The following is a 25,485-nucleotide window of genomic DNA, read 5'->3' on the forward strand; positions in this document are numbered from 1 at the left end:
GACGTGATAAGATGAAGTATTTAAGTGCATGGAATAAAAAGGATTCTGTTACAATAGCTAAGGATATGCAGGGGAGACAAACTGAGAAGCTGGAAGTTCTTGATTATCGATATGGATATTAAAACAGAAGCAGTCAATTAAGCTTTTAGCCCTTTTAGTTTTAAATACAGGTCAGGTGCATTTTTATCAACAAGAGGAGAAATTGTGGATGACAATAAAGAGATGAAGGAATTTATCTGGGAGGGGAAGAGTTAAGTGACAAACTGATTTTCCCCATAGCAAAAGATGGTTTAGGGCTACCTAATTTGAAAGGGTACTTTAGAGCTATACAATTGAGGCTCACATTCATAACTCAAGCAGAAGGTTTAAATCAACATGAAAGGGATGATGAAATGGGGATAGGTTGAAAGATGAATAGAAACTAGGATTCTGGATGAATGTCCTTAATGAAGAAGAACAACAAACATACCGAATATTGCATTCATAAAGTAGCAAAAAGTATTCAAAAACAAAGCTTGTGCAGGAATACAGAACAGAGATTTTACCAGTAATGAGGACTACAAAGTAAGGGTATGCAAAATAAGCAAGAAATTACCAAAGGAACCAAAGTACTGGAAACAACTCAGGAGGGAAGGTAACAGAGTGAAATGATGCTAAGCATAAGTCCTGGTTGCAGGTTAGAGACGGCCTTTCCTATCAGACTATAAGCAAACAGAAATGGATATGGGAGTGCCAAGTAAAAAAGCAGATATGGTAATGTTCCTAGTTAAGCCTAGAACAGAAGCTACTGTTAAACAAAGGATAATTAACAGAATGTTTAAAAATACTGTATGATAACTATACAACTCAGAGAAGGTTAGAAAAGACTGGGAAAAACAGAATGGAAATTTAATTTGACAAAGGAGCAATGGGAAGAAATCTGAAAGTTTTCCAGGTATGCAACAAAATCCAGCGAGTTTAGGACTTTGCAAGTGTTTGCATATGTATTTTTATATTGCACACATACTTCAGAGGATTTTTCTCAGAAAGCAAATGCTGGAGGTCTGAAGGAGAAGACAGGGGTAGTTAGGAACATGTTTTTGGGGAATTCAGTGAGTCGGCAAATTAAGTTCCAGCTGACTGCCTCATTATCTGCTTTTTATCTGCTCTGCTACTGTTTTTCTTTACTTTTTTCTGGAAGACAGGGTGGTATCAACAACAGCTGTACAACTGTCTTTCTCCATTCACTTAGGTCCTGAGCTTTAATAGTTTGGAGTAATTTATTTCATCTGCTCCACTGCACTAAAGTTAAATCTACTTTGCCTCTATTTCACAGTATGGATGCTTTCTGGTTGCCATATTCCACAATTGAGGACGTTGTGTCTTTAAGTAGTTTTGTCAGTTTGTTTATCTTCTGATTTAAAATGACATTGTGGGTACCTTCCAGATACTGTGTTTGGGTCATGTTTCTTTTTTCCTGTCTTTGCCCACCTACTGGAGACATCTGGTATTTATCATGTATTCCTTTATGCAATACTTTTGGGACTGATCATAATGTCTTACCAGTTATACTGATACATCACTTGTCAAATGAACAGCTTGCAACTGTCTTTCATTGCCTGTTCCTCCCTGGCCTCCTGTCACTGTTTTACTCTTTTTGGTAGGCAGCTCTTGTGGATGTTACTTTTGGATTGCCAACAACTCCCCTGCAACCACTCTGGGATCAGTTGACTGATGTCCACATTTCACAGTTTTATTTTTGGTCTTTCAACATTTTAAAAACACAAAAGCTTCTACATTTTTCTGGTATTTTTTAAATGTCATCGTGTTTTTACTAAGTTACATCAGCTTTGATATTAGGCCTTGACTAAGACTAAAGTCTCTGTACTTGTTTTGCACCGCTCTTAAACAATAATTTTCTAAATGAAAATCACATTTGCCTTTTCATTATCTTCATGCGAGCAACTCTTGGTTTATGACCCAATTTCACTAGACAAGTCAGTGAGTTCATGTATTCCCAACTCCCATTTTTTTACTTCAGTTATGAAATATGACCCTTGTGTAGTATTGTCTCTTTCTGCTTTAAAATGGATCCTTGATTTGAGCTTTATTTATTTATGTACTTACTTTATTTTCTTTGGTTCTTTTTCTAAATGCACAGTGATTAGGTTTATAAGCACTTTAATAAACTCATCCTTCAATAAATAAACATGTAGCTATAAACCCAGTCTGACACTGTCTTTATGGCTGTATCTGGCATGGATCACATACTAAATAAGGACTTGTACTTATCACCTTTTGCTTCTTGGAGCAGGGGCGGCCTGTGCTATTGGACTGCCAGACTGCAGCCCCCCCCAGCTGTAAAAAATGAAGAAATTAAAAGAAAATAAAAAAAAATAAAAGATAAAAAAAATGTGCGGACTTTCGCGCATGCGCACTAGTCCAGACTGCTGCTGAGACAGTCTTGAGCATGTGCAGACTGTTTCAGCAGCAGTCCGGACTGAGAAACATGGAAGAGCAAGATCTCAGAAGTCTATGCAGTTGTAACTGCAATAGACTGTCCTGGAAACTTGCTAGGAAACTCATCGGAGTCGGACGGCAACGTCAGCAGTCTGGAGTTTGCAGTCTCGTCGGGGGAAGATCTCGCGATTTGGAGCTGTGGACGGGCGGGAAGATCTCGCAATGTGGACGGGCATGGTTTGCAGCTATGGATTTTATGTGTGGACGGGCATGGTTTGCAGCTATGGATTTTATGTGTGGATGGGGAGTGTGTGTGTGTGTGTGTGTGTGTGTGTGTGTGTGTGTGTGTGTGTGTGTGTGTGTGTGTAAATGTCCCAGTTGCTATATACTGGTGGCTACACTCATGGTGGTGTGGTAAGGAATACCTCAGGCTTGAACCCTGTACCTTGTATGCAGGTGTTAAAGACCTGAATTCCCTACCCACCACCATTTGTAAAAAAATTGCAGATTTTTGCCTCATATTTGATCTGATCTGTTCCTCATAATATCTGTGGTTTCTAAATGTTGCAATGCTTGATATTTGATGGTGCAGTGGTAGCATTGTTGCCTCACAGCTGCAGGTTCTCAGGTTTGATTCTTGGCTGGGGTGCCTTCTTTGTGGGGTCTGCATCTTCTCCCTGTGTTTGTGTGGGTTTGCTTTTGTGTCCTCCCATGTTACAAAAACATGTCTGCATTATTTCTTCCTGGGCCTCTGCTGAAAATTGTTTTTTTGTTCCAAGTCAGACTGTCCTGATTAACAAATGTTAAATAAAATTGACAGGCTTTTGAATTTCAGACTTCAGGTTTCTGAATGTTTAATTCCTTACATATTTGATGGTGCAGTGGTAGCATTGTTGCCTCACAGCTATAGGTTTTCTGGTTTGATTCTTTGCTGGGGTGCCTTCTGTGTGGAGTCTGCATCTTATCCCTGTGTTTGTGTGGATTTGCTCTGGTGTCTTGCCATTTTACAAAGACGTGTCTGCAGTATTTCTCCCTGGGCCTCTGCTGAAAATTGTTTTTGTTCCATCAGAAGTAAAATTGACAGGCATTTGAATTTCAGACTTCATATTCTTCAGACAATACATAGTGACACAATCTAAGTTTATAAGATGAATATTTGAAATTTGTCCTTATTTTTGGGACTGTATTACCCCATTATTGGCTTTGTCCAGGTTTTTTGTGCTAAGGTTGACAGCTATGGCAAGAACTGAATATGTTTGAGGGCTGTATTCCCTCATTACTGGGTTTGTCCAGGTGTTTTATGCTGAGGTTGACAGCTATGGTGAGAACTGAATTCATTTAATGATAGCCATTTAAGTTTCAGTCTTCCGCTCTTTCACAATGCAGCTGATTTGGCGTAGTGATATAATGCTCTGTTTTGCACAGGGACCTTGGCAGTAAAATGTATGGTGGTAACACAGCATTTTTCTTTCACAAAGTAGGTGATTTGGCATAGTGGTATGTTGCTCTGACTGTTTTGCACAGGGACATTGGTAGTAAAATGTATGGTGGTAACACAGCATTTTTCTTTCACAAAGAAGCTGATTTGGCATAGTGGTATGTTGCTCTGACTCTTTTGCACAGGGACCTTGGCAGTAAAATGTATGGTGGTAACACAGCATTTTATTCTAGCAACTGTCCAAGATTATACAAGCAATGTTTAATGTGTCCCTGGTTTTTAGGCTTTTGACCACCCCCCCCCAATAAATTTGGCTTTTTCCAGATTTCTTGTGCTGCGAAGTTGAGATGCAGTTGAGTATTGAGAGCTGCAGGGGAAGAGAAGTTTAGTGCTGCTTATGCTAAGTCAGCTTGCATTGTTAATAGCACAACAGGTTGTGTACTTGCTTTTGATGCAGAAGGTTGTTGGTTCTACTCCCACAAGGGAAGAATGCTGCCATACTGAAAAAGTTAAGATACTAACTATGAGCCTGTTATCAGTTTGCCATCCATTTCCTATTGCAATATTACTAGCTTATCAATTTTAATGTAATATACGCAATTTATTCCTCAGGGGCATCAGACACTTTACTTTTCGATGAAACCATGAAATATAAAGGTGTTTGCTAGCAGCAACCTCTTCATTAGTTTCAGATTTATTTAATGTGGAATTATTTAGATGACTTTTTTACTTCTTCAGAGATTGTGCATATTTACTGATAATGATGAACTGTAGAATTGTGCATATTTACTAATAATGGTGGACTGTAGAATTGTGCATATTTACTGATAATGGTGGACTGTAGAATTGTGCATATTTACTGATAATGGTGGACTGTAGAAGTCTGAGTAGACTTTTATGATGGAAATGTTCTGAACTGGGCAGTTTTGTCATTATGGGTGCATGCATTTTGTTTCACTGTTTACTGGAAAGATGTTCTGAATTGGGCAGTTTTGTCATTATTGGTGCATGCATTTTGTTTCATAGTTTACTGGAAAAATGTTCAAAACAATAGGAAGGTGTATCAAAGAGCACATGTATGTTTCATATGCTAGGGGCCTATGATTTGAAAACAGCCCAGAATTAATCTTTATCTGCCACTGGTAAAATGTATTTTCTTTGAATGTGGGTTTCAATGCTGTTTCAATTAATGTGAGTTTCAAGGGCAGAGAAGTTTTAATGCTAAGTTTGTTTAGCAGATGTCTTAGTGTTTGTGCTGTAAAATGCAAAATAAAACTTTCAAATGAAGTCCAAATCATCATAGAAGTAAATCAGTATGCACATTAGTGTTTATGGTAAATGGAGTGAAATAGCCAAGTAATGGATCATTGGAATGGCTGCAGGGGGAGGCTCCATTCGACCATGATTTTGTGAGGGGGAAGGGTGGCAAACTTAAAGATGGCCCCAGCTGAACTATACCTCCCAACTGTCCAGATTTTCAAAGAATGAATAGATTTTTGCTTCTTATTTTTGGTTTATTCCTCATAAAATTTGTGGTTTTCTGGCAAATCATTTAGGAATTAAGTCACTAAATAATGATACACTGAGTTTCAGACTTCATATCCTTCAGAAAAATGCATGCTAAAGTAAGACCTGTTGTTCTATCAACTGTCTCAGTTTATACAAGAGCAATTTTTAGTACTGTTTATATGTTCCCCCAACATATTTGGCCTTGTCCAGATTTATTGCATTAACAGGTTGAGAGGTACATGCAAATAAATTGCTTTATAGAATTAGGCATAGCCAAACCTCTCAACTGTCCCTGATTTTGGCTCAAAATGTTGCTCTTCCCTTAATAATCCCTCCGCAAAATAGCAATTTTGGAAGAAAACATGGAGGGTTTACAATTAAGAAATAACTGTAATAATCAGTTATAGATTACTTTTATTTCAGAAATGCATGTAGATTCTTTTATTTTGTCAGCTGCTCAAGTTAGCAGTACTAATATTAAAGTGTCCCTTCTTTGACAGTTTCCCAGCTGTATTGTGTGGCTATTTTATATTTTTACATCACATTTTTGGTCCATTTTTCATAAAATTGTGTTTTTTTTGGCAAATTAGTGACAAATCATTAAAGACTGAAGTTAGAAAAATAATGACAGACATTTGAGTTTCAGATTTCATACTATTCAGAAAATTCATACTAATGCAAGACCTATTCTATTATCTTTCTAAGTTTATAAGAGCAATATTTAAAAATTGTCCTTATTTTTGGGCCTTTGCCCCACTTCTTTGCATGGCTTTGTCCAGATTTCTTGCTCTGAGATTGAGAGGTATGACAAATGTGTCAGGGCCATCACAGTCAGCCAGAGATATTTCAAATTGTGACATACTTGTTGCACCCCACTCCCCCATGTAGTGACTCTGGATGTGTCGAAGCAAGGCAAGGAGTAGTTATGCAGTGTAAATGTGCAGAGTATCCCCCCCCCCCCATCCAAGGTAGACACAAGTACTAGAGTGGCTTTTCATCTGTCCTTGATTTTTGCAGAATGGTCTGGTTTCTGTCATATTTTTTGTACTGTTGATTTATGCTTATTACTCAAAGTGCCTGCTGCTCTGTGTTTAAGTAGCAATACTTTAATGACCATCAGGTAAGCTTGGCTGAGATAGTAAGATGCAAGTAAGCTTTAATAAGCATACTGTTAAAGAATTGCCAACATTGAAACCCTTTCTATTGTTGCCATGTAGAGAATACTTAACTAGATAATGTATAAGCCTTGGGTACTGAAATGCATATGACAGTATTTGTAATAAAGGACAGGATTACATTATTTTAAGAAGCTCATTACACTTGGAGACTTCCAGTCATCTCTGCAGGCTTTACCGTAAACTAAACAGAATGCCAGTCGTGTGGTCCATAACCTGTACAGTAATCCTTTTAAGCAATGTATCTTGAGCTTATTTCTTGTTTGCTTTTCATTCTTTACTTTGATCATGTTTTCCCCATGAAACAAGTAGATAGTTGTCAGGCAGCAGGTCTTTTTTTTGGATAAGAAACATTTTTACAAGTGGGGGCATCAGAGATTTCTACTTTCAGCATGTTACTTGGTACTTTAATAAAGCTGAATATAAATTATAATTAGAACTGCAGTGCAAAAAGTGGTTTGAGTTGAGTGCTGCTTGTTTTTCTTATACTTGACTTTGAGTGGCATTCCATTAATGTATTTAAAAAATAATTTATTTTTTCATGCCTCACAACCTTTTTGTTTCCATCTAGATATTAAGTAAGCTGTCATGCAGCCAATGCATTGAAATACTTTTATTCTTCTACACTTCATTTTGTCTTGATTGGACTCTCATAATGACGGTCTGGCACTCAGGGCAGTATATTTAGTTAGTTTTTTGTGGTTTTGAGCATAGCTCCTCCCCTTTCTAGTTGGACACACCCCTTCCAATTGACCCCACCCATTCAGCTGTCTCCTGCAGCCCCCCTTTGATTTGAAGTCACCAGCCACCACTGTCTTGGAGACAATGGTGCAATTCTTCCCTAGTCTTACAGTTTTCCTCTTTAGTAAAGAATGAGTTTCGCAACCTCTAGTGTAAAAAGCCGTCCTAAACCAAATGGCAATATTAGTGGCTACTGGCACAGCACATTAACACTCATTTTCCTAATGTCGTGTATTTCTTACTACAATGCTGGGAACTACTGATGCCAGACTACAGTATCCTGACCTTTCTGCAACATTCACTTCACTTCCCAGACCCATGTCATTAATGTCATACAAGTGTGCTGAACTCTGAAGCAAACTGAAAGTTCAATACTAACCATCAATGTTGCAGAAATGGGTGGCTAGGCATGTCATTAATCTTGCTGTACACTGTGCCACAAGTTCTTCTTTTTCATCCGTTAGCAAGAAAGCAGATATGTTTTGAAGAGTGTGCAACTTTGCTTCATTTAGTGGGAAAAACCTGTTGACAAAAAAAAAAATCAGCTTTATCAACTAAAAAAAAAAAGCTAACCAAAACAGGATCTAACTAATGTATTCTGTTTTCTGTCAAAGATAAAGATTTCAAGGATCTGGGATAACACTTTACAAATATAGGAAATGGCATGAAGCTGTGGGAACACTTTTTTGTTGGAAAAAGCTTGAATCCCAGACTGCACTAATTATCCTCCACTGTTTTCTACTACCTCATTCTTTCAGAAGTGACACCCACTAATCCAATGTACCTCAAAGGGCAAGTGAGTCAACATCTCCAAAGATGAATGACCTTGTATGGTCATGTAATAGAGCAAGGCCACCTGGGTGAAACTAAGGTCCAGAACAGTTAGTGTGCCCCTACTGCAGACACAATAATATTAAATATGTAGCTTAACGTCTATGGAGCAAGACTGCATGCAGTGAAACTGATATACTGTGCATGTTTCTACATGGTTTCACCTAAGCTTCACTCCTCATCTATGTGTTACGAAGAAACATAAAATTGTACTTCCCAAGACCTTATCAAAGCACTGCCACCACGGTGCCGCCATCCACACTATTCATCACAAATAACTGGCCTCCAGAAGATCAAACTTTTTATTCCAAAGACCCATCTGCATTGATCAATACGGGTAGCCAGTATGTTAACCAACAGCCCATTACTATACTTTCATGCCAGAGAAAAGTAATCACATCTCCACAGCAACATCTCATTTCTATACTTTTGCAACACAGAAAAGTAATAACATCTTCAGAGGAAACTAAGATGATTAACTAATGCTACTGCAGTAGTTACATTTCACATTCTTACCCATCTATTGATCCATATAGTGGTTTTAATTCTGGAGTTCCATGCTGAAATCTTTCAATAAATGCAGCAAGTGTTAAAGACCACAGTGATCCATGTGTTGATGATCTATGAAATGTAAAAGGATTTTGTTAAACATGATCTATAAACATTTCCTGGCCAGCTATGGCTTTTACTTTTTGACAATGTAAGTGGGAAAAAATGGCACTTTCACATTTTTAAGCAAAGTGTTACAAGAAAGGCATGTGGGTATTCCAAATGATGAATTATTCAAAAATTTAGTATTAATACGTAAGTGACTGGTGAATACATGAGCTATGTCTTCTGTAATAAGGGAAGCCTTCATGCATTTTTCGTAAGCAATTCCAAACTACCTACAAATCTGAATTATCTGGCTTGTTCTCATTTTCTCTATAATTAATCTGCATCTTGTTTGGAGCAAAAAGAGAGAAGAGCTGTATACAGCATATACTTCTGCATTTTGAAAATCTGTATAGCATACCTAAGTGTTAACATTAGCTTTGTGCGCACATGTAATTTTTATCATACATGCAAAAGACTATACATTTCAGAGACAGTAGTACTACTTGCAGAAGACATTTTGGGTTTTAAACTGCACTTCCACCAACACACATGCACTCAAACACAAATATACACAGGCAGGCGCAGACACACACAGCTGAAAAAAATCTTAAAGAAACTATGGTAATTTCTTTCTCCATAGAAATAATCTCATCTCAGAAAGAAGTTAAGTAATATGCTCCTTCTACAGTTATGAGATAAACATTTTATTAGTGGAAATCTTACTTTGTGACATTCTCAGCTGAGAGCACTTGTAACGGGTGACATGACACTATCTGAAGATGACCCAAGATGTTTGCTTTCTTAAATAATGAACTACAATACACTTAATAAACATTTCATTGAATATGATTATGTAAAATTAAAATTTATAAAAGCAACATTGACATAACAGTTAAAGAATCCTTATCTTAAAATGCTAAGTTAACTTATATGGAGCACAGTCATCTTTTATCAACTTTACAATACACACAAACACACAGTGATGTTTGTCCTCTCAGCAAATTGTCACTGTAGCTGACTTTACAAAAATGGTTATCTAGCAGTGGAATATAGTTTAAGGTCCCTGTCATCATCCCCTATTGTTAAAGACTATGCACTGCCCATTACTTTGGTGGCTACACGTGTACTTTGAGACAGTACGATCTACTTCTAATATTCCATATACTGGGGAAATACATTCTAACCACATCAGTTGATCTAAGAAGGGACCTCTCTTGCTGGGTCTACAACTAGAGTACTTCATTCCAGTTCATAGCTGTTTGCCCTGAAGCTCCCACATTTGCAGCATGCCTGGCCTATGATGGCAAATGTCATGAAGTCGTGAGTTACAGTAGCAGAGGATGCCAAAAATCTGACAGTTCTCCATCAACCACTGAGTAGGAGCATTTACAACAAATCAAGAAAAGTCAATAAGTTTGCACCTGCACTGCTAACAAGCCTTCCAAAAGGAAATTATGTACTTACCATAACATTCCATCTGACTTGTTGCTTTTCATTTGTCTTCAACCTATGGGACTCAGACCCAAGATCATATCCAACTCAGCTGTATACACCAGCACTGGAGCTGAAATCAGAGCTCCTCCCCTACCCATAATGCCCCACTCTTCCTCCACCCCTCAGATCAAGTTTGCTGCAGTAACACCCAACCCAGAGCAGAGTATCTTAACCCCTAACCACTGAAGGGGTACAGACACACACTAGACTCAAACCCAAGACCAAGAAGAATATAAACCTGTCACCTACATCTGTTCAGTCCACAACACAAGCCCAAAGGCAGGGGGAAGGAGGGAGAGATGGCTGAAGACAAATGAAAGCAACAACTCAGATGGAACGTTATGGTTTAAGTACATAACTTCTTTATCTGAAGTTTTCAATTGGTCTTCAACCTATGAGACAGAGTGTCCCTAGCTGCTGTAACCTTGGGAGGCCCTCATGGAAGGATATTCCAGAGCACTGCAAAGCCAAAGGAAGCCCTGCTCCTGGAGAGAATGTCGAATTTGTAATGGGAAATAAAAGTATGCAAGGAGGACCAAGTGGCAGTAGAGCAAATGTCATCTATAAGAACCCTGGACTAAAACGTCGCAGAAGTAGACACTGACCTGGTGAAATGCACCCAGACAGGGCAAGGTAAAGGCATGCCTTTAGCATGATAAGCTTCAGAGATGCAACTGGAAATCCAATGCGCAAGGTTAACCTTAGAAATAGACTTTCCTAAGCAGGGCTTTGAAATGGATGTAAAAAGTTGATCAAACTGTCATACATTTTTGGTTCTATCCAAATAAAAACGCAACTACCTGTGGACATCAAGCAAATGCAATTTGTATTCCCCCTTATTTTGATAATTTGGAAAGAAGACTGGCAAATGAATCACCTGGTTAATGTTAGCTTCAGACACCACCTTCGGCATGAAAGAGGGATTGGTACAAAGAGTCATTCTGTCCTTACGGAAGACAAGACAAGGAAGCTTAATTGACAATGCCTGCAACTCAGATACCCACTTGGCAGAATTAATAGCCATCAAGAAGGCAATCTTCCAAGAAATTGTAAATCCACAGCAGCAGCTGGTTCGAAAGAAGGAGACACCAGGCCCTGCAAAACCAAAGTAAGATCCCAAGGAGGCATGGGGTCCTTAACAGGTGGTCTAAGGAGGAAGGTACCCTTCAAAAAGGCCTTGAGGAGTTTAGAAGAAGCCAGAGAGGCAGAATTCTCACCCACATGGAAATTTGAGAAGTCTGCCAATTGAACTTTAATCTTAGAAAAACTCTCTCTGTTTTGGAAGGTATGAGCTAGAAAATCCAGAATGGTAGGAACAGGGGCTGTAAAAGGATCCAGCTTATGCTGTGATGCACAGATGAAAAAACGTTTCCATTTACTGGAGTAAATTTTTCTAGTAGAGGCCTTATGAGCTGCAACCAAAATCTTTTTAACTGGTGAAGAGAGCCTGGGAGTTCTCACCATCAAAGGAACTGTGTGATGGGTGTGAGTGGGGATCCGTATCTGGATCCCAGAGTCCAGGGTGGACACACCAGATGAGACCAAAGAGTAGAGAACCAAACTTGGTGAAAACAGAAGGGGGCAATGAAGTTAACCTTGCTCTTCAACCGCTAAGCTTTCTGAAGAAACTTGGGGATCAGGGGAAGAGGGGGGGTAAGCATAAAGTAGACCAGAGGACTAAGCATGGGCCAGAGCGTTCCTGGGTGACTCCTCTGGAGAGGGGATCAGGGTGAAACACTTGTTGCACTTGGCATTGGAAGGAGAGGCAAAAAGATTGCAGCAGGGATGACCCCATTTCTGAACGATCATGTCCGCCACTGAAGGAATCAGAGACCACTCATAAGACATCAGAATGGTTCTGGTGAGCCTGTCTGCTAGAAAACTGGACTTCCCTGGAATGTGCAATCAGAAAATGGCTGGAAGACATCATCCAATTCTACAATCTCATGGCCTCTTAGCAGAGGGGATAAGATCTGCCCCCCCCCCCCCGCTTGCTGAAGTACCAGACAACGGACATGTTGTCCATCTGGATGGCAATTATCCCAGTGTGAAAAAAAAAGCTTGAAGGGCTTGCAATGCCAAAAGCACCACTCTCATCTCCAGAACACTGATATGCAGATTGGCCTCCAAGAGGGACCACATGCCTTGGACCATCCATCTCATGCAACACCCACCCCACCTGAGCCAAGAGGCATCCGTGGTCACAGTGATCGAGGGGGAAGGAAGAAAAAATGGCCAGCCCAGAAGGAGGTCGGGGGGGCTGGAGCCACCACCAAAGAGATTCCCAACAAACCCGAGATAGTAAAACCGGGTACGAAAGAGGAAGGTCGAGTAGGAACCACTGCACCACCAAGATCCACTGCAGGATCCTCATCTGAAGGCATACAGTTGGCAGTAGAGTTATTGCGGCCACCAGAGACCTCAACACCTGAAGAACCATACTTGCGGGGGGGGGGGGGGCTTTGTAGCATAAACCTCACATGTTGCTGGAGCGAAGGTATCCTGTCTGGCAGCAGAAATACCCTGCTATGAACAGTGTCCAACTGGGCACCTATAAAATCTATCACCCGAACCAGTTCCAAGTTCAATTTGGCCCGATTGAGAGATATGCCCAAGGAAGATGCTAGGATAAGGAGATAATCCCTGGCTTGAAGAAGCCAATGCCTGGTGGGAGCAGAGAGGAGCCAATCGTCCAAGTAAGGAAACAGATGGAATCCCTGTAGTCTCAAGTGAGGTGCCCCTACTGCCATCACTTTGGTAAACACCCGGCAGGGGGCTGTGGTGAGTCCAAAGGGGAGTACTCAGAACTGGAAGTGAGTGACTCCCAACTGGAAGCAAGGAAACCTTCTGGAGCATCTGTTCATTTCTATGTGACAGTATGCTTCCTGAGGGTCTATGCAGCACATCCAGTAATTGTTCTGCAGAAAATGCCGAATGTAACTGCAAGGTGATCATCCAAAACTTCATTTTGGCAACAAACAGGTTCAAAGCAGTGAGATCCAGAATGGGTCTGAATCCCCCATCTTCTTTGGCACTAAAAAGAATCTGGAATAAATGCCTGATCTGGGGGGATGGACTGGATGACTCATTTTTGGAACAGCCTGGCGATCTCTACAGCTGCTGCTTCCCGCTGCCCAGGTGGAACATCCTGGAGGAGTATTTTTGGAGTGGGGAGATGAAGAAATGGAGTGAAATAACCTCTGAATACAACTTGAAGCACCCAATGATCATTTGTAATGGACTTCCAGGCTGTTGGGTGCAGAGAGAGAGATGACCCTTGACTGCCACCAGAGAAGAGCAGTCTGGCAATCCCTCAGGATTGCTGAAAGGGCCTGTCCGAGAATGAATCTCGAAACCCTTGGTTCCTCAGACCCCTTCCACCATGTGGATGGTGTCTGTCATTTCCCCCTCTGCCCCTGGGGGAAAGTTCACTCTGAACATAATGGGAAGAGCCCTGAGACTTTCGAAATCACAACTTCTTACTCCCATGCTGGTTCCTAAAGTAGGTCCATTGCAGGGTAGAGCAACGGATTCAGACAGCAGAAAAGGTCTTCCCATCTTTCCTGCTCTGGAGTAAGAATATCGCAAACAGTATGGCCAAACAAGGTGGACTCGTCAAAAGTGGCATTCATGAAAGATTCCTTGAAGGGTTCCAAAAAAGCATGGTCAGAGACAGGCGTTTTGCCTAATGGCAACGCCCATCCTGGCCACCCTCGACATACCCTCAGAAGCATGAGAAAGTAATCTCATGGACATGTTTGAGATGGCTCTCAAGGTGGCCAGTCAGAAGGAGAAAACTTTCTCCTCCTCCTCCAATATGGACCGTGGGGTGGACGCAGTAAGTTCCTTAACCAGATCTCTCTGCAGTCTGGTGACATGTGCCAAATAGTTCAGTGCATGCAGAGCAAAGGTGGCTGAAGCATAAACTCACTTCCCAAAGAGGTCCATTGTCCCAGACACCCTTCTTCCTGGTGGCTAATGCAACCACCATGGCGTCGACCGGAGAACACCTGGACCAATGAGGCCTGCACGGGGGGCACTGTGCACCTTGTCTGGGTGCTTGGGAATGGGCTCAACCATGTCTGGTTCCTTCCATGTCCTGCAAGAGATGAGCTCTACCAATGAATCCGGGGGGGGGGGCATCCAAGATGTAGAGGGCCCTGTGCCAAACGCCCCTAGGAATATGAATACGGACTTCTCAGGGTTGGGTTTTTGGGAAGACCAACCCCCTCGCTGATGTAGGATCTCCACGATGTCTCCGAATGAGACATCATCAGGAGGTGATCTAGGGGATCCTTCCCCGTCATCCAAGTCTGTATCTTCCATGAGATATTCTTGGGGGGAATCTAAGTGCCTCCTCTTGCATGTATGCTTCCAAGGCACCTCCTCGGGGGGGACACTCTGGAGATGACTCAGAAGCTTCAAGGTGTTTATGAAAGGGAACATCCTGTGGAGGTCTGGAAAGAGGCTGTCCCTGAGGAGGCAGGATGGATGACTCTGGCCCAGAAACAGCAGCAGCATGGGTGGGCTCTGAGGAGGGAAAGTGTTAAGGTCCTCGATGAAGCCGAGAGGACCCCCTCCATCACCTCGAATGCCAAAGGTGAGCGGACCCCAGAAAACAGTGCCACCTGAGCCAAAGCCATTGGCGTAGGAGCCTCCCAGACTGTCACTCCCCATGCCGAAGGGGGAGTCAGAGCTGAGCTTCCCAGAGCCAAAGCCCCGAGAGGAGGGACAGCTCAGAAAATCTTGTAGCTGATGCCAACCTCTTGGTGCCGATGCTGAAGCTACAGCTCTGAGAATCGGTAAGGTTTGATGATATCGAAGTTGAACCGCTCAAGGTAACTGTCGGCATTGAGGTACAACTGACCATCGATAACAACAGCTCAACACAGGGAAATCTCGGGCCCAAGAACTCTGAAGCCAATGGTCGGATCGGAAAAGGAGAAATTGGGAAAAAAACAGGCTGCGTACTCAAGGCTTCAGAGGGGGAATCAGCAGGCAAAACCCCAAGCTGCATCTCAGCCTGGAGAAACTTCATCATCCTGTCCACCTCAGCTTCCAACATGGGTCCGAGTGACCAGACAGAGGACATCACCAACTCCAGCCTGGAATGATGCCGAAGAGAGGCATGGATAAGAGATTTGGCTCAGGAACTCTCCAGTTCCAGGGAGAAATGGAGCAAACAGAGTCGAGGAGAACCCTAGCCCACCACAGGCCAAGACTTAGTGGGCAGCTCAGCAGAGGAAACACGCTCAGGAGACTACTTCCTACGCCACTCCCGCACTTTATGTCTGGCCTGTTCCCTTCCCCAGGCTTCTTGTTGGGGGTTTCAGCCCCAGAAGGAGAACAGGGACCCAAAGAAGGCTCAGGAGTAGAGGCAAAAGGCCTTCAAAATCAACTTATTCCTCTTGTTGATAAATGGTTGTGATTAAAATTTGTACATATGGAACAGGAGGAAACCAGGTGGGCCACCCCCAAGCACACCACTACAGAGTGTGGGCATCAGACAGAGGAATCTTATGCCCATACTCCATACACTTTTTAAACGCAGCTGGCTTAGAAAGGTCAGCCATAGGGTAAGCATACACACATGCAGACACTCACAAAGGAGAGAGAGAGAAAACAGAAAGAGGAAGACAGATGATGCCTTTTTTTCCCTTAAAGACCTGGAAAGTGCACCAATGCGGACTAGACAAGAAGGGTTGGCATACTTCTCAACTGTATAGATTTTCACACAATGTCCAGATTTTTGCCTCATATTTTTGTTCCATTTTTCATAAAAGTGTGGTCTTCTGGCAAATTAGTAGCAAATCATTTAAGACTGAAGTTAGAAAATAATGACAGATCTCCAAGTTTCAGACTTCATACCCTTCAGAAAATTCATGCTAATGAAAAACCTGTTATTCTATCAACTTTCTAAGAGCAATATTTAAAAATTGTCCCTAATTTTGGGCCTTTGTCCCACTTTTATAAATGGCTTTGTCCAGATTTCTTGCTATAAGAGGTTGAGAGGTATGATAGCAAGACGAGGATAGAAAGAATCAAGGAAAAAACATCTACTTTGACTAAAAAGTCTCTGAAAACCCCCTGGAGGAGCTCAGAAAAAGTGGTCCCGTGCTGTTTGAGCGAGTGGCAAACAAGATCTGGGGGGGAGGAGGAAGAGTGGGGCATAATGGGTGGGGGAGGAGCTTGGATTTCGGCTTTGATGCTGGTGTATACAGCTGAGTCGATCCAATCTCGGATCAGAGTCCCATAGGTTGAAGACCAAATGAAAACAACTCCAGATGCCATGGTTATACTGAAGTACCATCCAAATACAGAGGTACTGTGGGGGAGTACTCTCACAGAGCAACTGTTTTGGTAAGAATATAATCAATACATTTTAACGTCAACAACCACTCCTTGGGGAGTCTTTATATATAACTAAGGTGAATCCCAAGCAGAAAATCTACCTCAGTGAAGGAGCCAAAGGACAGCCAAAATGTCAGGATTCAGAAGCTGAGTCCTGGACTACCAATGTACGTTAAACTCCTGAAGTCACAACTGAAAAATAATGGTTGATTAATGTCTGAAGCCATGGCACAGATGTATATAATGAATGGAAAAGGAAAAGCAAAAGCAAAAGAAAGAACCTCTGATTTTTTGCTCTTCGTATTAGAAATTTTCCTCAAATATTCCAGGCTCATGATAAAATAATGAAGGCAGGAACACAGCAATCCTGTATCAAAAAATGAAAGCAAATTTAAAAAAAAGGGCTCTCTCCTCTGTATCACGTGGGGGTGCTTCACTCCTGACCTCCTTACTTAAATGTACTAACTTCCAAAAGAGTCTAACACAAACAAATGACTAGTGCTAAAGGACTAAAACGCAGTTCAATATGTCAGGCGGAGAAAATTAATTACTTGCTTTGAAAAACGTACATTTAGGCATATAGTGAAGGTAATTTCAGGCCAGTTCAATGAAGTCTCACCTTCACTTCACTCATTAATGCCTATCAGAATTCAGTTGATCAGATGTTACATTCCTATCAGCCAGCAAGCTAGATAGCAAGTCTCTAAAGCTAACAGAAAAAAATGATTAAAATTCAAATGAACAAGAAAGTGAAAGAATTTACATTTTTAATTCTGCTTAATTACAACACTGCAAATTCAGTATCATGGTTAGCTTCAGCAGAATGAAAGTGTGTGTGTGTGTGTGTGTGTGTGTGTGTGTGTGTGTGTGTGTGTGTGTGTGTGTGTGTGTGTGTGTGTGTGTGTTTGTGTGTCCTGCCTTTCAATTCCTATCAGACTGAATTTGACAAAGCAGCCCACAAAGCATGTTCTACACTGCAGTGCTGGCATTAATGAGTTAAGAGATACCCTGCATGGCAGTGCAAGTGAACAGGTTGAGGCTTTTACATACCACAAGCCTCAGGTATGTATTTGGTGGTAAATCCATCAACCTCACTAAAAGATGTAGCTTCAGAATATACAAAGGCAATGGGATACCTCAACATGTCAAGAGTTTTTGCTAATTCAAACCTTGTACCACTATGTCCAAAGTCAGAACAGAGAATACCTGCAAAGATCACATACACTCACTTCTTCAAGGCAAACTGAGTGCCCTCCATGTCTTTCACCTCCACAAAAAAGGCTGTACACACTCTGTCCAACTTCTTCAGATGCAAGAAAATTTATATAAAATAGGTAATAGAGTTTCTTAAAAGCTTAGATAAAAACACTAAAGTAGAAGGAAAAACTTACAACAGATATATCATTATCCAAGTTAATGCAGTAACACAAACAGACTCATTGACAAAGGCACTAGAGAGAAAACTGAACATGTCTCACTTCCTCAGATGGAATAAAGTGCAACAATCACATTTAAAACCTCAACTAAAAATTTAGATACAATAACAGTATCTTACAATGATACTTCCGATTTAGAAGTAAAGGTGCCTTTTTATGAGCACTGTTTTACATGCTACAGGAACAGCTCCTCAAAGAAGACATGGAAGGGAGATGATATTACATGATAAACTCTACCCCAGCTCACAGCCTGATATATGGCTGTCAATCTGATTTTTTTTTATCTCCCTTAAAGCTTGGAGCTTCCTAAATTCTTGGAAATATCAATGTGTCAAGTGAGATTGAGAAAAACTCTCTCAATGATCATTTCTACGTAATGAAAAAAAACCTTTAAAATATTGTGAGGACCTCAAGCTTTTGAGGTACTCAAAATAAACTGATCTCACATGCTAAGTGAACAGACATACTTGAGTGTTGGGTGGGGGTGATTCAAATCCCCCCACCCCACCCCCAGAGAAATGATATTCATCTGATTGAATATAATGCTGTGTAAAATTCTTTGCTGTCAGTGCTTCACCCACCCTCAGTGATGTACTTTTTTAAATATTTACAAACTGGGAGTTAGTAACACATAATAAAGAGTAAGGTGGGGTGAAACTCCCTACACTTCCCTTTTATTGCCCATTATTATATGCTTTATTTTAGGTCAAAGAATTAAGTGGAACCCCTTTAGTTTTATACACAGGTCAGGCATATTTCTATCAACATGAGGAGAAGTTGTAGAGAACATTTATCTGGGAGGGAAAGAGGGCAAGAGACAAGTGGTTTAAGTTGATCCTTTTGACAGAACAGGGAGGTTTAGGATTACCTGATTTGATGGGACATCATACAGCTAGAACAGTTAAGGCTCCTATACATAACACAAGCAGAAGACTACAATTCAAAGTGGGAACAGATGATGATGAAGCAGGGGGTTAATTCAAGAAATAAGGAAAGAGTGGGATTTTGGACTCCGATCCTTAAGGAGAACACCAATCACACATAATGTTATATGTATAAAGTAGCAGAACATATACTAAGAACTAAGCCAACACATGAATGCAGAATTGAGATTCTGCCAATAGGGATGCTTACAATTAGGGGATCAGAGGAAGGCAACAGGGGGGCTGCAATTTACTACAGGAAGCTGACAAAGGAACCAAGGTACTGGGAACAAATAATTAGAGAAAGAAAGGTATAACAATAGGAAGAGCCCAAGAAGACATTTGGAATGCAGGCTAGAGACTGCCTTCCCTATCAGGGATAGACATCAGAGGCTAGGGAACCATAAATAAAAGACCTGCACTGGTTGAGTTTTTAGTTAAATCTAGAAAAGAAGCTGCTGTTACAAAAGGACATAAAAATGTTACACGACAACTATAGGAATCAATCAGAGGAGGTCAGAAAAGGTTGGGAAATGAGATTATACTGGCAGTTCAGAAAGAAACAATGGTAGAGTATATGTACAGCTCTCAAATATGCAACAAAGGCTAGAAGAGTTAGGATTTCTGCTCGGAAGTTTAGTATAGGTAGTTTTATACCCCAAGTAGACTCCAAATAAATTTTCCTCAGGTAGATTGCAAATGTTGGAGGTGTAATGGGGAAGAAAGTTGTACCTGGGGGCATATGCTCTCAGAGTGTAATGAGTTTGCAAACTTTAAAAATTCTCTGCACAGTACTCTGTCAGGAATAACTGGGCAAGCATATAAGTGTAACTAAGGAAATTATTTTTTGAGCTGGGATACAGGAACTGCATTGCCTAGATATAGCAAGGTCTTGTCAAGTTTAATTCTGGTGGCTACCCAAACAGCAATTACTAGAAAATGGAAATCAAAGTCTAAACCAACCATACTTGAAGTAGTGAATATTGTAACAGAGATAAAAGAACAGGAAGTGGGACCTTTAGGAAAGGGTAGGAGTATATTACATAGAAAAAAATGGAAATTGTGGGAACAACACATGCAGAAAAATGTTTTGGAGGAGGAAGCATGAACTCAACAATTTATATAATGTTGGTTTGAATAGAATAATAAATGTGTTGTATAATGTTTTTAAATGTGAGCAAGTGATAATTCAGTAAAGATGTTTTTTTTTTTTTGAAAAAATAATCAAGTGTCACTTGAGCACAGTCAATGAAGCCACTTGAGAGTAATTTGCAAGAATGCCACTCTTTAGATACATGCAACACTTGTTGATTTTACCATTTATACTGATTCTAGAGGAATAAATGTGAAACAGCTTTTTTTCTTTTGTGATGTCCCTGAAGTAAAAACAATGCTCCTTGTAATGAGGTACACAGTTTATAATTAATATACTTTGGCTCTTGTTTACCATTTGTGCCACTTTTTGGCCATCTGATAAATACCTTTTAAGGTCAGAGCATGTACACATTTTTCATGAATAAATAAATGCATGTATTGGACACTCAGATCAACAAAGCTGCTGAACTGCAACTGATCACCACTTGGCGGTGAGCTGGAACAGGCAACTTAAGAAGTGGCAGGGAAGATGTGGGAAACCAAAATGTATAGTGACAGTGTCCTTGGCAATGCATAGCTGATGATCATGTGTCACATCCAACACCAAAGTTTCCTGCACATCTGGGGAGGTCAGAGTCAGTGAATCCAAATGGATTCTAATCAAAACCTCAAACAAATGAGGCAGAAGAAGGAAAAAGCAGGACACTGGTTCAGGTTATTTCAGCAGGTGTGAAGGAATAATGACCACAACTACGTGCACTTAGGAGGTAGAAGGAAGACTCTTAAACTTCTGCATCTGAAGGAAATTACATCTTCTGAGGATGCAAAGTCAGAGGCAGTTGGATATAACAGATCCATTTCTGCAATGATTACACAATTTCATTGACAAAAAGCTAAACTGAGTAGATGAGACCTGGACTTAAATGTTGAACATGCGGGACACTGCTAGCGTGTCATGATTAACACTCCTTTTTAGTGTTGCATCCAAGGCTGAGAAAATCTCCAGATAACATTAACACTTGCACATTATTTAAACTGTGACTTAGCAGTCTTTGTTTCATCTATACATTAAAATTATATTATTTAGTTTAGCTGTTTAATATTTTTCTTTTATTTTAAGTGCTTTCTGATAAAGAACTGTAAATAAAGCACAAGATGAGTGGGGATAGAAGAGTGTTTTCCAGTTATAACGAATCATACTCATCAACCTTCCTAAGAAAGTTTACATCACGGTGCTAGAAAGAAGAGTTTGTCCAACAGTCGAGCCTCTGATTCTGAAGGACTAAAAGGAAACAGCGTTTCATTACTTTGAACTTGCAAAGACACTGGTGGGGTCATGGCAAAATACCAGAACTTGCTATGTGCTGCATATACCTGAAAGATAGACATGACCACTTGTCTTAAAATGTCCTAAAGGTGGTGCTACAACAGGGGTCTTTATTAGAAGCACAAAAATGCTTCTAAGCAAATACGGAAACAGTGACACATTCATCGAATCGCACTTAAGCGATTCGATGAATATGTCATAGGGCAAGGAGATAGTTGGCCAAATTCACAGAGTTGCCCTTTCCTTCCCTACAGTGCGATCTCGGAGTTGGTATATTTAGTTAGGGGGGGTGTGGGGGGGCAGATTCCCCCCACCTGTTTATGATGTTAAATTATTTTTTTTTAGCGAATGGCTACGTAAGTTTTTCCCTAGGGAAAAATTTGCTTACGTATCTGTTCGTTATTTTTAGGTTTCATGCGTTATGTGTTGACTTTTATCTAGTCACACACATGCACTTTCAGTCTTATAATACAGACCCCTACAACAGTATATGGTCCCATAGCAAGCAGTTCAGAAAATGGATAGATATATGTAATAATCAAGCAAACTTTTATATGCTTGGGGGGCACTACCTTGACAAGACGCTAGTGTTCTCTCTTTTGCATGTGAACTAAACATGAATTAATATTTTCTGGTGTTCAAATTAAACTCAATGTGTCTATGATAACTCTATTAGCATATCGTCTGCTCTGAAAAGCTCTGTATAGTAGAAATCATCCAAACTCATTACACTTTAACCTGGAATAACAACCATAAGCTGCTGTTTTCTTCTTAATCATTTTTGGTCCTCATGTCTAACCTTTCTTTTCTGGCTTAAGACATGATCCATACCAATCAGTATCTTCTTCCAACCTTGTCAGCACCTGGAATGGTCTCTAACTTACTGAACCCAAGCCAAACCTCAACAGATGGTTTAGGAACACCATTTCATAACTACATGTTGCATGCTGTACCAGTGAACAAGAGTTAGCTTAACAAGGCAAGAATATGCAACAAAGACTTTCCTCCACCTTAAAGTGCTCTTCATTTTTTTCTCAATTTTCTTCCTTGCAATATAGGATGTTTAATGATTTATGCAGCTATACATTTTCCAACACACGGAGATATTCACATACAAACTGTACAAATGCAAAGGGAGGGTCTCTAGAACTAAGTAGAAGCCCACTAAGTGTCAATGTATTTATTTCACTTATTGACCAGGGTTCAACACTGACCAATCTGGACTATTTTTAGATTCACACTGGACATACAGATATGCACACACAATGAATGAATAACAAACAGAAGGATTACACTCAAATTGTTTCCCTTTGTTGTGAGACTCACCATCAGACATTCAATGCCTCCTCATTGACTGGCCATCAAACATGTATGTCAATATCCAAACTTGAACTGTTGGACTAACAGCTGGAATTCTATTAATGCAACATTTTTGTAGATATTTGAGGTTTACTGACTTACCTGTTATACAGGATTTCCAAAAGACTAGTAAACGTATCATTTTCTTTTCTAAACGTCTCATACGTGATCTCCATTTCTTGAAGCATTCCACAGTATTCTAAGATGACAGCAGGGGTATGCTCTAATTCCTCACACCACTGTAGTGCATACAACAACTCTGAAACTAATCAAACAAGTTAAAAATTACAGAAAGCACCGCAGAATCTTCCAGAAAGGGAGCTAAAACATTTTACAGGTATAGCACTAATAAATATTATTCATGATCAAGAAAAAAAGAAAGCGATGCAGACTAAAAAATAATATAAACTCTATACTGTTTGTGTTGCAAAAAATGTTAAATCTTTAATCCCCCCAGCTGTCTAAAAGAAGATTTCTTTCCATATTTGCATTACGTTATTTAGGTGCAAAATAATCTTTTTTTATTATTAAACAAGAAACATCTTTATTAAATTATCACTTATGACACAGGCAATCTTACCTTTATATAAATGAAAACAACCCATACTGACATAATTTTAGTTGCAAACATTATACATCACTTATTATCCAGTCTCTGGCTGTCAAACATTACGTAGCTCATTCAAAATCCTGCCTTCTTTTAAACCTCATTCCTCATTTGCATGTATTGTTCCCACAATTTCCATTTTTTCTATATAACTTGCTCCTACCCTTTTCTAAAGATCCCATTTCCAGTTGTTTTATCTATGTTACTATATTTGGTTTAGACTTTGACTTCCATTTCCTAGTAATTGCTTTTTGGGGGGGAAGCCACCATAATTAGACTCAGCAAGGCCTTACTATGTCTAAGAAATTCCAATTTTGTATCATAGCTCTAAAAAAATAAATAAATAATAAAATAATTTCCTTAGTCATGCCAATTTGCTCACCCAGTATTTCTGATGCAGCAGTCTGCATGAAATCAGAAAATATGTTCATAACTACCTCTTTCTTCCCCATCACACTTCCAACATTTGCTTTCTACTTGAGGTGTAAAAATACCTATGTAAACATTTACAAACATCCTAAATATTCAAGAATTTGTTGCATATTTGGGAGACATACAAGTGCATATTTCATCCCCCAGCGTTTCTTCATGAATTGTTTATCCAATCTCTCTTCCTGATTTTTTCCAACCTCCTCTGACTGATTCTTATAGTTGTCATGCAATATTTTATATCCTCTACTAATATTCCTTTTATAACAACAGCTACCTAGATTCTACTAAAAACTCTACCAGTGCTGGTCTTTCACTTAGGATCCCCTATTTCTTTCTCTTTGCTTATACTCTGATATAAATTCTTGATGGGGAAGGCAATCTCTAGCCTGCAGTCCAAATAAATTCTTGACCTCCTCCTGCTCTATTACTTTTGCCTCTTCAATTATTTTCTCCCAATACCTTGGTTGTTTTCCCAGTTTTCTCCAATAAATTTCAAATCCGTCTTGCCTATTGTTTGTATCCCTAATTTCAGTCATCCATACTGGCAGAATCTCCTTTTTTAATTCACATGTTGGCTTACTTCTTAGAATACTTTCTAATATTTTATGAATATAATATTCTCTATGGCTACTGGTATTCTCCTTAAGGATATGCACCCAAAATCCCAGTCTCTACTTGTTTCTTCAGCCTCCCCCCGTTTCATCATCATCCCATTCCACTATGAATTATATTTGCATTATGTTATATTTCAAATGTTACACCACAACTAAAACTCAAAGCAACTTCAAACTCTGCAGTACAATCACACTCCTCATATAACTGTATTCCAAGACGTTTGTTATAGAACAGAAACTGGAACACTGAAATTTTGTCTAAACTATATTGGTATTTTTTATATCATGCTACTGACTAAACATAATACAATATCACTAAAATATGAAGGCTGAAAACTATTGTCTGTGTGCATGTGTGTGTGTGTGTGTGTGTGTGTGTGTGTGTGTGTGTGTATATATATATATATATATATATATATATATATATATATATATATTTTTTTTTTTTATGTATATCTCAATACACATTAAATTAACTTTATAACACAGCTAGCAAGATGTGGCAATATGAAAACAGTCAAGGACCTAAAAGAAGACGTAGTACAGATGACTACACCTCTGTAGGGCCACTTGCAAAGACAACACTAATAAACAGCTTTTTCATCTACTGGTACAGTAATAACTACTCCAATGTCACACATTGACTATGACTGAGGATATCCGAATAAGGTCAGAGACTTGGGCTCCTGCAGAAGCGGCAGGGAAGAAGGCAGCACCTACCTTGCAGGGAAGGAAGAGCATGTGGCCAAGCTGGATCTTTCATTTGGTCCTGGTTGAGGTCAGGTAATAAGCTACTCATCACACTGCCCCTCCCCATCAAGTAACACTGGGTGAGAGGATAAAGCCATGGGAGAAGGAACCAAACAGCTGAGTGGCACAGGAAAAAAAAAGTACAATAATCAATAACAATGTCACAAGTCTTAAATGCTAGACTGGGTGACAATAACTAACTAAATATATGGGCCAACACACTAGTGGAAAGGCAAATTATTCATTTCATCTGCCAATCATTAATATGCAAGAAAAAGGTTGGTCATCAAATAGCTGTTAGGGAAAGGGAGAAAGCACAGAGGCACAGTTCTTTCCTGGCAGTAATGAATGAAGTAATTAGTGTAAT

At 39.9% G+C, this 25,485-nt stretch overlaps 1 protein-coding gene across 1 annotated transcript in view; it reads right to left on the reverse strand.

Annotated features, from left to right (window-relative positions):
• The window catches only part of LOC122802390 (E3 ubiquitin-protein ligase listerin-like), a 1,831,112-nt gene that overhangs the window by 971,367 nt on the left and 834,260 nt on the right, over positions 1–25,485 (reverse strand). The window contains exons 15-17 of the mRNA XM_044072016.1: positions 22,818–22,980; positions 8,650–8,754; positions 7,682–7,824 (exon numbers count right to left, since the gene is read on the reverse strand). Of these exons, the coding sequence (XP_043927951.1) occupies positions 7,682–7,824; positions 8,650–8,754; positions 22,818–22,980 (411 nt within the window). The remainder of the gene's footprint in view (positions 1–7,681; positions 7,825–8,649; positions 8,755–22,817; positions 22,981–25,485) is intronic.

Source organism: Protopterus annectens, chromosome 5.part0, assembly GCF_019279795.1.
Source record: "Protopterus annectens isolate FY-2018-M chromosome 5.part0, PAN1.0, whole genome shotgun sequence".
NCBI lineage: Eukaryota > Metazoa > Chordata > Ceratodontiformes > Protopteridae > Protopterus > Protopterus annectens.